The sequence below is a fragment of the Symphalangus syndactylus genome, chromosome X, assembly GCF_028878055.3.
Source record: "Symphalangus syndactylus isolate Jambi chromosome X, NHGRI_mSymSyn1-v2.1_pri, whole genome shotgun sequence".
NCBI lineage: Eukaryota > Metazoa > Chordata > Mammalia > Primates > Hylobatidae > Symphalangus > Symphalangus syndactylus.
Window position 1 is genome coordinate 52,566,959 of NC_072447.2, and position 15,123 is coordinate 52,582,081.

Here is a 15,123-nt window from a genome sequence, read left to right on the forward strand (position 1 = left end):
TTCTACCTAATTTTGATATTTTAACACAAATCTACTCAGATGTTTTATGGCCTTTATATGAATGCAGTCATAATTCTAGAATTAGTCACTTACTTTGGTGGGTTCGTTTATTAATTTTTTTGTTAATTTATTATATTGCCTTAGACAGTATCTTGTAGGTGAACTTGACCTCCTTGTACATCTTGCTTTTTTGAGTAGATTACAGAGCATTCCAAAATAATTAGGGGCTTGGGAGTGCATTATCTTCCCATTCCTCCCATTTCAACTTTTGGCCTTTTTGATGGGGAAAGAGAGGGGAGAAGAAAGGAAAACTGTTTCAGGAAGGTAGGTTGAAGGTCATATTCTAGAAGGAAGGCAAATAAATACATTGTGCTTGAATAAATAAAAAATAGAATTTTGAGTGAATGTGACATTAGATAGTAAAAACCCAAGCCCTCTATTTTTCTGTCATGGAGAAATTACACAAATGGTACACAGAAGTGTGAAGCACTTGAACCAATTGTTTGAACACATTAAAATTATGGTCCCTACAGTAGGTAAAAAACAACATTTATAAAAGCAGCTGAACTGACCATTTTTAATGGCATCCAATTTGCTTCAACCTGGATGTAACAGGCAAGAACAACATTTATAAAAGCAGCTGAACTGACCATTTTTAATGGCATCTAATTTGCTTCATCCTGGATATAACAAAGCTGAATGTGCTGTCTGAAACTAATTTAATTTTTTAATTTAATATTTCATAAACTCCCAAAAATCATCAATTTGGAATATTCTGGATTCTTCCTCCAATGATTTAGATAGTCTCCTTCTAGTTGGGGAGACTAAATGAGAGTGATGTGTTTTAATACCTGGCTATGCTGCTCTTTTTCTCTTTTACTTATCAGACTTTCTTTTTCTGCTTCATATGATCTGCAGGAATAGACTTTTTGTTAAGTAAATCATGGTTGTTCTTTCTAAAACCCAAGATCTAATTACTATGTGAATCATCTCAGCATTCGTATTTACATTTACTAATAGTTTAGATCAAGATTGGAAAGACATTTGAGTCTCTTCTATAGAAACTAATGAGGTCATTTTGATAGACGCCATGTAGCCTCAAATAAACATTTATGACAAATATTACTGACTGAACCCTATGCCACAAACAAGCACTTTATACTTCCGGCCAAGGTAATCAACCACTTTGCGCAAAATAAAATTATACATCTCTATTATCCTTAGAGATGGAAAATATATGTTTCCTTGTTTAATATATTTTCTAGAAAGAAAATGATACTTATAATAAAGTTCAAGGTGTCTATTAATGGCACACCCATAAATTTATTTCCAAATTTCTATTAATTGTGAAACCATTTAGGAAACAAGGAAATTAATCATGTGCCCCAGTTGAATTTTGGACTGCCCAGGATTAATGCTGATCTAAAGACCAATCTTTGCAGGCCAAATTGTTAAAGCTAATCTTTGTACAGTAGTGTGGTTAAAAGAATATACACTATAGACAAGCAAGTATACCTCTCACCAGACTTAGGGTATAGATGAGGGCACAGGGAGACTCCTACAACTCCACTAACAGTAAAGAGCTACTACAGACTTCATAGAAAGTAGAGTAGGCCGGGCGCGGTGGCTCACGCTTGTAATCCCAGCACTTTGGGAGGCCGAGGCGGGAGGATCACGAGGTCAGGAGATCGAGACCACGGTGAAACCCCGTCTCTACTAAAAATACAAAAAAAAAAAAAAAATTAGCCGGGCGTGGTGGCGGGGGCCTGTAGTCCCAGCTACTCGGAGAGGCTGAGGCAGGAGAATGGCGTGAACCCGGGAGGCGGAGCTTGCAGTGAACCGAGATTACGCCACTGCACTCCAGCCTGGGCGACAGAGCGAGACTCCGTCTCAAAAAAAAAAAAAAAAAAAAGAAAGTAGAGTAGATATAAGTTTTCCAGATATGAATCATCAGCTCTAGATCATAATAACAAAGGTGAATAGCCATGTATATATGTGCTATGCAAATATACTTTTAGAAACAGTATTTAGAGAGGTTACAGAAAAACATTGTTTTAATAGAATTTCCTCTCCAAGACTAAAGCTTGGAAGCTCCCAACACTGGATTTCTTAAACTGCAGTTGACAGGAGCAGAGAGCAAAAACAATGGTTTCTGCCCCAAGGGTCCAAAATTTGGAGAACTTACTACTTTCCTATTCCCATTTAAGTGGGGTTCACAAATGTTTTTATGCAAAAAATACTGACAGCATTTAATTCCAAACCAGGTCACTGCCTCAGACTGTTGACTCTCTCACCCCCTCTCTTCACACCCCCTAGAATTTTATGTGAATGGAATTTCAAAAAATTTATTTAAGTATAAGATATATGCAAAAAAGTTCAAACATAAGTGTCAGCTCAACAATTTTTCACAAGATGAACACACCTGTGTAACTAGCTCCTTGCACCCAGATGAAGAAAAAGAACATTATCATACCTACTACTTTAAACAAAATGTTAAAATTAATTTTACTTGAAATTACACTGAAAGAAATACTGAACTTTAGAAAACAGACTCTTTGCTATGGAATGTATTAGTTCCTAAAAGATCTCTTTAAATTGAGAAAAAATATTTTGTAAAGTTTTAAGATGTTTGCGTCTTTAGTTTTTAAATGGCACAATTTGGTTTTAGGCATCATTGATTGACCTACTGCAATGAAAGTTGGTTAGCTCTGCTATTTTTCATTCCCCCATCTTCCAATTTTGTTGCTTGCATTATTTTTTTCATCCTCAGGGTTTAAAATATTTACATTATATTCTGCAACCAGTATCCACACTATTTTATCTTACTTCTGCATTTAAATTGATTCAGACTCACTATGAATCTCTTCATCAGGGTTTCTCCATTCCTGGATTACTCATTTCAATTAAATTTTTTTTGTTGTTGTTGGCAGGCTTCTACCAGTAAGTTTCTCAAGAAAAACCCTGAGTTCATGTTTGAGAATGTCTGCTTATTGTTTTTTACTTGAGTAATATAATACTTTTGAATCATACATTCTTTCTTCCAGCTCCATTGTCTCCTGTAGTGGAATGTTTTTGTAAAGCTGGTTGGATTCTCTCCCCTCTGGGACCATCTTTTTGGTGACTTCTTTTCCTGCTTGGACACTTGAAGGCTTTTTTTCTTCTTCTTTGAAGTTGAAAAATGCAACTAACTTGTTTTTCAACTGCTCTGCATAATTTTATCTGGTATATAGTGTGCTTATTAAATCTGCAGATGAATGCATCTTGTCAAGGAAAATTTTCTATATTACAACTGAATTTCTTCTATTTCACTTGTTGAGGTCTCTTTGGAAACATCAGTTAAGCTTATATTGTGTGTGTGTGTGTGTGTGTGCGTGTGTGTGTGTGTGTGTATGTGTGTGTGTTTTGAGATGGGGTCTCACTCTGTTGCCCAGGCTGGAGTGCAGTGGCATGATCTTGGCTCACTGCAACTTCAGCCTCCTGGGTTCAAGTGATTCTCCTGCCTCAGCCTCCCAAGTAGCTGGGATTACAGGCATGCACAACCATGCTCAGCTAAATTTTTTTGTATTTTTGGTAGAGATGGTGTTTCACCATGTTGGCCAGGCTGGTCTCAAACTCCTGACCTCAAGTGATCTACCCACCTCAGCCTCCCAAAATGCTGGGATTACAGGCGTCAGCCACTGCGCCTGGCCTATATTATGTTGTCTTTGTCTTCTCTATCCAACATTTCCTCTCTTATTTTCTTTCACTCTTTTGTGTCTTTTCATTGGGATTACCTGAACCTTTTGCCCTACGCCAGTAATTGAACTTTCTGGCATGCCTGTTTTGTTCCTTGTTTGGAATTACATTTATTGACTCTCTAGTGATGTGTTTGGTTCAAATTTTGTTTCTTTTGCTCTGCAATATCCTTTTTCAAATCTTCCTAATTGTTTATTTTTCTATTCTTATCAAGGTCTTCTATAGCTGGAAGGACTTGTAGGTTGTATTTGCTTCTAGACTTATATCTTTTGTGTACTAACTCTGTCCAGACTGTCTAATGTGATGTAGGTGAATTCGCCTTGACTTCGTTGTACCTTGTCTAGGTCTAGTTTTTTTTATTATTAAGGTTGGAAGAGTAAATTATGGAAGACTTGGGCGTGTAACTATTGAACCTGTCCATTGGATAATGTATTTATGACACTGTAGCTTCAACAAAATGAAGCTACAACCCATATGTATACGTATATATATGGATTTGTAATTAGGACTTGAACATATGAAATATTGATAATTATGTGTTTTCTCCCTATGTTAATTTGGTGTTATAATTTGTAAACTTTGAATCTAATTTCAGAATTTAAACTAACCAAGCTGACACACTTTAACAGGATAGAGTGAAGAAAGAACATTCTTATTGTTCCCTCTATGCTGATGGTACAAGAAAGTCCTGGAATCCTAAGGATCTAGGAAAAATCAACTTGAGAAGTTTCTATGTGGTAAGAAAAACTATGATGTGTCTTGCCCTTTTGTCATCTACCATATTGAAATTGAATGTACAGTTCTGTATACGGTTCAGAGTTCTTAAAGATGTAGAAACGATGAGAACATAACAAAAGGTATTCTTTAGTATTCTCAACTTTCCCTGTGCTCTACTTCTTCCAAATGCAAGGCTAAAGACGCTCTAAAAAATGAGATTGTGGGGGCCGGGCACGGTGGCTCACGCTTGTAATCCCAGCACTTTGGGAGGCCAAGGCGGGCGAATCACGAGGTCAGGAGATCGAGACCACAGTGAAACCCTATCTCTACTAAAAATACAAAAAATTAGCCGGGCGTTGTGGCGGGCGCCTGTAGTCCCAGCTACTCGGAGAGGCTGAGGCAGGAGAATGGCGTGAACCCGGGAGGCGGAGCTTGCAGTGAGCCGAGATTGCACCACTGCACTCCAGCCTGGGTGACAGAGCAAGACTCCGTCTCAAAAAAAAAAAAAAAAAAAAAATGAGATTGTGACAAAATGCTAACTATGACATATTCAGACATTCCAAAACCTGAAAGTGGGTCTGAAGCCAGCAGATTCACTACTCACTGTTCTTAGGTTTTGGCATTTTTCTGTCTACCTTCTCTCAACTAAATCTTCATGATGGTTTTTCCTGTAAGGACAATTACAATGAGATACACTCCCTTCCCCATCTTAACTCAGAATATTATGATGCTATTTCTGCATTTTTGTATCATGTGATGGTGGTTTCTTTGTGGTATATGACAAAAATGCCGTTCTTCTTGACTCCACAGGAAGAAAACTGGCTATTAGCTTGGGACTTCAGCAAGGCACTTAGCAAGGTCTCTCATAATATCCTGTGGTCAAGAAGAAAAATATAGACTGGATGACTGTACAATTAACATGATTCATAGCTGGCTGGAACAACATATGCCAAAAGGTGCCAATTAATGGACTGATATCAAACTCAAGGAGCTCTCCAGATGTTCTACAGCAATTTGCCTGTTGCCCAGTGGTGCCTGGTACCTATTATCAATAACTTGGATAAATATATAGAATAGTTATCAAATATATGGGTAAGATCCAAGTGCATTACAGCACAGAATCAGAACCCAAAATAATAAAACAGGCTGAATTAATGGGCCAAATCTAATGAGATAAAGTTTAAGTAGGATAATATAAAGTTCTGTACTTTGGTCCAAAAAATCCCCACTACTCAAGTATAGGGTACACAAAATTTCGTTACATAGATGGCAGCATATAGATACAGCTGTTAAAATAAGTCCGTTAAATGTTAGGCAGCATTATAAGCAATAGCTATCTATTGAGTAGTAGAAAGAACATTGGAGTTGGCATTAGAAAACTGGGTCAAATCCCAGTTCTGACAGTTTGGCCCTTAAACTCTTTGATCCTTGCTTTCTTCTCACAGTGGTTGTGAAGTTAAAATGAGTTAACATGTCTTTTGAGTTAACAAGTCTAATTTCCAAGCACTTGTGCTCAATAAATATGACCTAGAAAAATTACCATTCACAATAATATAAGTGGTTGTGCCACTCCATTTTGTCCTAGAAAAGACGGTACTTGGAATGAGAGGGGCCACACTCAAAAGCAAACCAGAGCTACTTCTAAAGATAGTAACTAGGATGGATGAGCGACTCAAAAGAGAACATGAAGAATGGCTACAGGAACTGGGGATAACTGATTTGAAGAATAGTAGACTTAAGGAGACCATATCTACCTTCAAACATCTGATGGTGTGCTTCATGGCCTTTTGTAGAGCTCCAAAAGATAGAAGAACACTGGAGAACGGAAAATACAAGAATGTGGGCAAGGGCGACCACTTGGTGGGGATGTTGTGAGCGATTTCAGCACAAGTGGATGGTTAGACTACATGGCCTTTAACACGAGAGTCTGACTGTCATATTTCTAGGACATTTTTCATGAAATGGATCCTTCTAAGTCTGTCTCAAAATAATCCAGGATCTCTGCTATCTTGGGTTGGGCTGGCTTCTTGCCTTAAAATATCATCTTTCTTCCAGTTCTAGGCCAGATCTCTTCTTTATCCAATCTGACTTTCTTGCACCAGTTTACTCTTGCTGACTACTTTGTTTAGGAATTTCTGGTCACCTTTAAAATGTCATTTCTCCCCCACAAACTATCCAAGGGACACAGTACAAGGGATAATTTGTGGACGTTTTTGGGGAGATGAGCCAGCAAAGCATGCTTTCCAGGTTGCTTAATTAAAAGAGTGGGAATTAAGAACCAGAATTTAAGAGTTCCAGCGGGGCGCTGGTGGCTTACGCCTGTAATTCCAGCACTTTGGGAGGCCGAGACGGGCGGATCAAGAAGTCAAGAGATCGAGACCATCCTGGCCAACATGGTGAAACCCCGTCTCTACTAAAAATATAAAAATTAGCTTAGCTAGGCGTGGTGGTGCGCGCCTGTAGTCCAAGCTACTGGAGAGGCTGAGGCAGGAGAATCACTTGAACCCGGGAGGCGGAGGTTGAAGTGAGCCGAGATTGCGCCACTGCACTCCAGCCTGGCGACAGTGCGAGACTCCGTCTCAAAAAAAAAAAAAAAAAAAGAGAAGAAAAGAAAAAAAGAGAGATCCAGAATTCCAGAATTGGAACTGTGAACCAAGAAGTGGGGGTGGGTACCTCAGACAAGGCTTTTACCGGAGATTTAGCATATAGGATAGAAAGCAGAGACCAAAGACCTCTTGCTTTCAGGCTGTTGGCGTGCTACAAGGACTCAAAAGTTATTTGTTCAACGGATGACTTCTGTTTTCTGGAGGCAAACTGAATTCTGGGCAGGTGGCTCAGCACCTCCAGCCTGCTCCAGATCGGGACAGGGAAGGTGCCTGAGGCAATCAGTGAGGTTGCCGGCCTTCCTTAGGCCTGGGCCAGCCCGCTCCCCTCCCATGTGACCCCAGGCAACCATTTTAGTTTTTTTACAGCCGAGCATAGTGGGGAACTGGCTGCGCGCCGGTTGCCAGGGACGCGGCAGCCAGCTTGGCTGGGGCTGGGGTGAAAGAGGACGCTGCGTGGGGGAGGGCTCCGCGGCTTCTGACTGGCGGGAGCATCAGGACTCATTTGCATAATATTTTCTGACGGCTTCTGATTGGCTGAAGCCAGAGGGGCGGTGGTGGGGTGATTCCAAGGGCCCAGAGCTCTGGCCCGCGGACCTTTTCTTTCTGGAGTTACCCCGGTGGGTGTGAGTTGTTGCGGGGTCTGGGGGAGCTGGGAGGCCCGGTTTGGGAAGTTTTGCAGGCAGGTGCATGAGCCATCTTTCTCTGAAAGTGTTTAAGAAATGTTCAAGAACAGCGGCCAGAGTCAAGAAACTGGGGGATGAAGGGGATCGAGACTAGACGGAAGGAAACGTATCAGGGGAGGGGTGGAGGCCAGAAGGAAGGAGTTAGGTAGGGGCCCTTTCCCAAGCTGGCGTTTTTGCTGGGTGGAATCCTTTTGCTAGATCCCTTGGATTTCCGTTTTCCGTGTGTTATCACACTGTTGGAACTGGGAAGAAGAGAAAAAGAGGCAAGATTTTGGCATTTAGTAACTTAAGTCTGAATACCGAGTTTTCATCCGGGTGCATACGTACCTAAAATACCAAATGGGTCCAGGAAGGCGGACAAAGTACGCTTTAATTTATGAGAAGATCAGCTACTAGAAACTGTATATCTGTTTTTCTCGAGTTTTCTTCTTGCAGTGCTCTTTCAATCTCATTGGACCTATTTTATATTATTTTCCTGCTTAAGCACTGGGGGTTGGGTGGAAGGATCTGTGGCTCATCATAGCCAATTTCCACACTTTTAAGGTTTCTGACTCTTCACATAAACACCTCTCACTATGATGAGGTCTTGTATCAAGTACAATTAATCTTTGTACTTTACAATTCACATAGTGATTTTTATTCACATTATCTTATTTAAACTTAAAGTCCTTGGCACGGCCCGTGGAACAAGCTCCATTTTTTTGATAAAGAAACTGAAGCTAGAAAAGTTTCTATGTGTGCAGAGAGGGGAGGTGAAATTATTTTAATGCTTCAAAGTTATATAATGCTTCCCCCCTCCCTGTATTTTTCTTTCCATTGATCTTCCTTCAAAACCCTTATAGGTCTATCCCAGTTTTGCAAGTAAGAAAACATGGGCTGTGATCTAGAGCTAATAAGTTTTGGGGTAGTAGGTCCTCAGACTTGGGTCCGTCTCCAAGGGTCACTGACTTTGTTTTGTTTTGTTTTATTTGTTTTTTGTCAACAGATTAGTCCTTGTGGCACCAAGTCAGAATTTCATTCAAAAGACAATTAGGAAGATGGTTTTCTATGGAAAATATTTAAGTGTAGGTCTTAATGTGAAAGAAAGAGGAAGAGAAAGAAACCCCTTTATTATGTTCTCCCTTCCTTAGGCATTTTTTGACCTGTGGGAAAAAACTGTACTAGGGAGAGAGACCTCTGTTAAGTTTTAGAGAAAAGGGATCTTTTTTTTTTTTTTTTTTTTTGAGACAGAGTCTTGCTCTGTTGCCCAGGCTGGAGTGCAGTGGCACGATCTCGGCTCACTGCAACTCCGCCTCCTGGGTTCAAGCAATTCTCCTGCCTCATCCTCCAGAGCAGCTGGGATTACAGGCGCTCGCCACCACGCCCGGCTAATTTTTGTATTCTTAGTAGAGACCGGGTTTCACCATGTTGGCCAGGCTAGTCTGGAACCCCTGACTTCGTGATCCGCCCGCCTCGGCCTCCCAAAGTGCTGGAATTACAGGCGTGAGCCACCGCTCCAGGCCGAGAAAAGGGATTTAAAATGAGAAGCTTGAATCTTATTGAACATAATTGTAGGACTGTCAGAGAGGACTGGTGGATGAGGAATATGGCAAGGGACATGAGATGGGAAAAACTAAATAGGCTGTGGTTTGGAAGTCTCAAAGTGAAATTCAAGGTGCAAGGCACTTAAAAGTTAAATCCAGCGATTCGGTACGTAGCTTAGGCCCTATTAAATGACCCAGTGCTTTAAGAACTATCTTTTGAAAGGAACACTTCACACATGCATCCTCAAAAATAATTAGACACCTCCCCATTTCTCTGTTAAATGGTGAAAGACACCCAAGACTAGACCTAACTACTGTCACCCTCTCCTGGCCTCTTGGCAGCCAAAAGGCCACATGGCCCAGGCTCTCCAGCATCACTGTGTAGCCGACTTGGACAAAAATTGACTTCTCCCCATTGCCACTTGCAGATCTCTTGAAAGAATCAGCAGATCTGATAGTGTGCCCCTCTTCATCCCTGGCAACCACTGTTAAAGATTGGGAAAGATCCCGCCCCGCCGGGAGGGAGGCAAAAGCCTCTGACGCTCCCCTCCCCCCATAGCTGACCAAGGCCAGGGCCACTGCGGGAGCACCGCGCGTCCACGTGCACCCAGCATGCCCGGTCACCCTTCTTACGTAAGAGTCCCAGGATGGAGTTGTACCTGCTGCCGGCCCCTCTTCCCCGACGGCTAATAATAAACCCAGGTTCCTGTTTCCCGGCCGCGGCCACTCCAGATTCGGGGTTGAGGGGCTCACTCTGCAACCAAGGCACGTGCATTCCGGTCATCCCACGCGGGGAGCGCGCGCAAGGCCCGCCCAGCCCCCACATGCCAGCCCCACCCTCCAGTCGGTCGGGACGCCAACGCCTTTTTGACCCTCGCTGTGCCCGGCCCTCCTCAACTGGCCTGCCCAGGGCTTGGTGCTGGCGGGGTCCAGCTGCTCCAATCCCTCCTCCTCTCCCTGCCCTGCCCTGCCCTGCCCTGCCCTGGCCTGCCCCGGCGCCCTCCCTCAGCCCGGGTATCAGGCGAGAGGCGGAGCTGGCCCGGCGTGCCCCGCCCCCGCTGTAGAAAGGGCCGGGCGAGTGTTACTCGCGGTCATCCCGGCCCGGGCCTTTTATCTCGGTGCTGCCGCGGGAGGCGGGAGGAGGAGACACCAGGGGTGGCCCTGAGCGCCGGCGACACCTTTCCTGGACTATAAATTGAGCACCTGGGATGGGTAGGGGGCCAACGCAGTCACCGCCGCCCGCAGTCACAGTCCAGCCACTGACCGCAGCAGCGCCCTTGGGTAGCAGCCGCTTGCAGCGAGAACACTGAATTGCCAACGAGCAGGAGGGTCTCAAGGCGCAAGAGGAGGTGGGTGCCCCCGCCCCATCGCTGCCCCGGCCAGCATGGTTGCTTGAGCTCAGGCTTTTCGGAGGGAGAAGTTGTGGTGGTGGTGGTGGGGGGACACCCTTCTCCCCGCGGCCGTAGGTGGGCGAGAAGGTGGGACTGCCCAGCCGCGGGGAGCCACCCAGGCGCCGTCCCAGACGAGCTGTAGCCAGAGAAGGGGGTGCGCGCGGGCAAGGGCGCCAGGCCCCCTAGCCGGGTGAATAATCTAATCTGTTCTTTCGTCCCCGTGTATCAAACAGGCCAGGGCTCGACCCACAGACCACCCTCAGCCATCGCGAGTTTCCGGGCGCCAAAGCCAGGAGAAGCCGCCCATCCCGCAGGGCCGGTCTGCCAGCGAGACGAGAGTTGGCGAGGGCGGAGGAGTGCCGGGAATCCCGCCACACCGGCTACAGCCAGGCCTCCGGCGCGGGCCTTGGAGAGCGCGTGAAAGCGGGCATCCCCTTGACCCGGCCGACCATCCCCGTGCCCCTGCGTCCCTGCCCTCCAACGTCCGCGCGGCCACCATGATGCAAATCTGCGACACCTACAACCAGAAGCACTCGCTCTTTAACGCCATGAATCGCTTCATCGGCGCCGTGAACAACATGGACCAGACGGTGATGGTGCCCAGCTTGCTGCGCGACGTGCCCCTGGCTGACCCCGGGTTAGACAACGATGTTGGCGTGGAGGTAGGCGGCAGTGGCGGCTGCCTGGAGGAGCGCACACCCCCAGTCCCCGACTCGGGAAGCGCCAATGGCAGCTTTTTCGCGCCCTCTCGGGACATGTACAGCCACTACGTGCTGCTCAAGTCCATCCGCAACGACATCGAGTGGGGGGTCCTGCAGCAGCCGCCTCCACCGGCTGGGAGCGAGGAGGGCAGTGCCTGGAAGTCCAAGGACATCCTGGTGGACCTGGGCCACTTGGAGGGTGCGGACGCCGGCGAAGAAGACCTGGAGCAGCAGTTCCACTACCACCTGCGCGGGCTGCACACTGTGCTCTCGAAACTCACGCGCAAAGCCAACATCCTCACTAACAGATACAAGCAGGAGATCGGCTTCGGCAATTGGGGCCACTGAGGCGTGGCGCCCGCGGCTGCCCAGCACCTTCTTCGACCCATCTCACCCTCTCTCATTCCTCAAAGCTTTTTTTTTTCCTGGCTGGGGGGCGGGAAGGGCAGACTGCAAATTGGGGGGCTGCGTACGTGCAGGAGGCGCGGTGGGGCTGCGTGGAGGAGGGGGCCTCGTGTGAGAGAGAAGAAAATGGTGGCCGGAGATGGGAGGGCCCAAGGAACCTCCTGGGAGGGGGCCTGCATTCTATGTTGGTGGGAATGGGACTGGGCTGACGCCCTGCATTCAGCCTGTGCCTTTCCTGGGGTTTCTTTTCTGTTCTTTTCGGAGAAGGGCCCGAGAAGGGGCCATACCAGGGCGCGGCGCTGGGTTGCCACACTTGGGAAAGCAGCCCGGAGCTGGGTGCTGGGGAAGGCGGGGCGCGTAGCCTCCCGCCGCCCTGCGGTTGGGCCGGTGGAGGCCCAGGCGTTGCTAGGATTGCATCAGTTTTCCTGTTTGCACTATTTCTTTTTGTAACATTGGCCCTGTGTGAAGTATTTCGAATCTCCTCCTTGCTCTGAAACTTCAGCGATTCCATTGTGATAAGCGCACAAACAGCACTGTCCGTCGGTAATCGGTACTACTTTATTAATGATTTTCTGTTACACTGTATAGTAGTCCTGTGGCACCCCCACCCCATCCCTTTCGTGCCACTCCCGTCCCCACCCCCACCCCAGTGTGTATAAGCTGGCATTTCGCCAGCTTGTACGAAGCTTGCCACTCAGTGAAAATAATAACATTATTATGAGAAAGTGGACTTAACCGAAATGGAACCAACTGACATTCTATCGTGTTGTACATAGAATGATGAAGGGTTCCACTGTTGTTGTATGTCTTAAATTTATTTAAAACTTTTTTTAATCCAGATGTAGACTATATTCTAAAAAATAAAAAAGCAAATGTGTCAACTAAATTGGACAAGCGTCTGGTCCTCATTAATCTGCCAATGAATGGTTTCGTCGTTAAATAAAAATCAATTTAATTGATTTACTAGCAAAAGTAAATTTTGTGTTCTCTCTGGTATTTCATGGTGGTGGATATTCATCTGTGCAAGGATTTAGCTTTGTTTGGGAACTAGGTACTGACAAAATTTACTTCCAAACTTTATTTCTAATTCGGTACCAAGATAAGACCATACATCTCAACAAAAAGTTCAAAAATATTTAAAATATTTGGGAAAGTACATATATTGTATCTTTCAACCAATTTGACTAACTTATTGGAGTGCGTAATTAACATTTTGAATTTTTTAAGAAGCTCAAGCACAAGCTAAAGTTTTTTGAGGCATAAAAACAAGGCTGAAATTTCACTTGGTTACTGAGAAGTGAAAATTAGAAGGGAAGACCAGCTAATCCTAGTGCACACACCTTAGAGGTTTTTGTTTTATCTGAGTAGATATTTAGATGCATTATAACATAATCGATGACTTCTTTCACTAGTTCCAAAAAGGGCTAAGCTTTGTTGAGCGGCGTCCAGTAATGCTTCTAGTTTTTCGGTGAGCCAGTCTGCAATTGTGGACAGCAGTTCTGATCAAGGCTGCTGTGGAGCCCATGGGAATGCTTAGATGCCATTAAGATGCTCTACTGGGATGGTGGGAAAGGTAAGAATATGCTCTGCATATTCTTTATTTCATTATTTGTTTTGGGGGATAAATGTCAGATCGACCTGTTGAAGTCATGAGGCATTCTCTAAGCTCGTAGGGCTTGAATTTAAAATACATATAAGTTTGCGGTCTTAAAAAAACAAGCAAAATATTTTGTGGTGCTGGCGGGCAGGGGCAGCTCAAGTCTATCAGCTTTTAGCGGCAGTGAAAAAAAATGGGGAAGTGTCAAGATGGGTGCTTGCCAGTTGCCAGAGAAAGTTAATCTTTAATTTGTATAAAGATAAGCTAGGCAGCACCAAAAGTAAGACCTCTTGTCTTGTGTCCCCTTTAAAATATCAAAGTGCAAGCAAAAAATAAAGGAAACTGAAAAAAAAAAAAGCTGCATGGTAGAAACACAAAGACTTTCAAAGACTTTGGAGCCAGAAACTGTGCAAATCCTCTTGCTACTAATTGTGTGCATTTAACTCCGCGCCTGTTGCCACATTAGTAATCAGGCATAAAAATAACTACACTGCTTCATGGAGTCGCAGTGAGAATTAAATGAGATTATATATAAAGTGTTTGAGGCTTAAAATTTTCTTTAGGCACTGCTGAAATGCTTTACAAGTTTCTCTTTTGATGTTTACAGTGATTACATTTATCTAAGCAACTTTCATACATGTTCAGTTTTAACATATTGACTACTCTGACAAATATGCTTTAAAAAAGCAGTAACATTATAGAGTTAATGCAGAGTCCTAAGGATAGTCTAGTAGCCACTAAGTTTTTCTTTTTTTTTTTTTTTTTTTTTTTGAGACGGAGTCTCGCTCTGTCACCCAGGCTGGAGTGCAGTGGCGGGATCTCGGCTCACTGCAAGCTCCGCCTCCCGGGTTCCCGCCATTCTCCTGCCTCAGCCTCTCCGAGTAGCTGGGACTACAGGCGCCCGCCACCACGCCCGGCTAATTTTTTTGTGTGTATTTTTAGTAGAGACGGGGTTTCACCATGGTCTCGGTCTCCTGACCTCGTGGTCCGCCCACCTCGGCCTCCCAAAGTGCTGGGATTACAAGCGTGAGCCACCGCGCCCGGCCGCCACTAAGTTTTTCTTAAGTCTTCACTTTAGATGCTGTTGTTTCTAGCACAGGTAAGCAGAGTCTTTCATATGCTTACACACTGCAGTCTTTGGTTGCTACCATTATCCCGTCAGCTGGCTTGCAAACCAGAAGCCAACCATTTTAGGAATGCTTTAAGTGAACAACTTGCAAACCCCAGGGATGGAAAAAACCCTAAGAATGCCCAATTATGAGCATTTACAACTATCACAACTGTGGCTGAAGACTACGCCCTTCTGAAATGAGATCTTAAAGCAGTATTATTTGAAACAAAAGGTTTTAGCAAAAAAATGACATATGCACAATTTCTTCACCACTTTGTGTGAGTCAACCGTTTAGTTAACTTTTCCACTTGAAAAAATTCAATAGAAAACCAGATACCATGTTGCACTATCTCAGTTAATATTCACAATTACAGTGGCTACAACTCGGAAACGGCATCACCAATGCTGCCCAGAGTCACTTTATATTGAAATTAAGTTCTTTACACCAATTAAATGGTTGTTTACAACCACTGGCTAGTGTACACAGGAAATAAAATTTCTAGATTTGGGGGGGAAACAAATGCTGCTCCAATCATCTCCTCTGCTGCTTCTGTTCCTCAGTTCATGCTTAAAAACCTTTCATGTTACTCTTGGTTTTGTCCCTTTGCTTGCCTGTGGGGGTTTGGGCCTGCTGACCTGCACATTTCTCTCTTA

The 15,123-nt window shown here is 44.5% G+C and overlaps 1 protein-coding gene across 1 annotated transcript; it reads left to right on the forward strand.

The window, feature by feature from the left end:
• The first annotated feature begins 7,652 nt into the window (after positions 1-7,652).
• Positions 7,653-12,647, forward strand: MID1IP1 (MID1 interacting protein 1). Its single transcript, XM_055268410.2, has 2 exons — positions 7,653-10,613; positions 10,889-12,647. Exon 2 carries the CDS (start codon positions 11,153-11,155, stop codon positions 11,702-11,704), a length of 552 nt encoding a protein of 183 aa, XP_055124385.1. The 5' UTR covers positions 7,653-10,613; positions 10,889-11,152; the 3' UTR covers positions 11,705-12,647.
• Positions 12,648-15,123: the final 2,476 nt, after the last annotated feature.

Excerpts from the sequence above, each read along its gene's own strand:
- MID1IP1 (XM_055268410.2), top strand. The coding sequence starts at position 11,153 with ATGATGCAAATCTGCGACACCTACAACCAGAAGCACTCGCTCTTTAAC.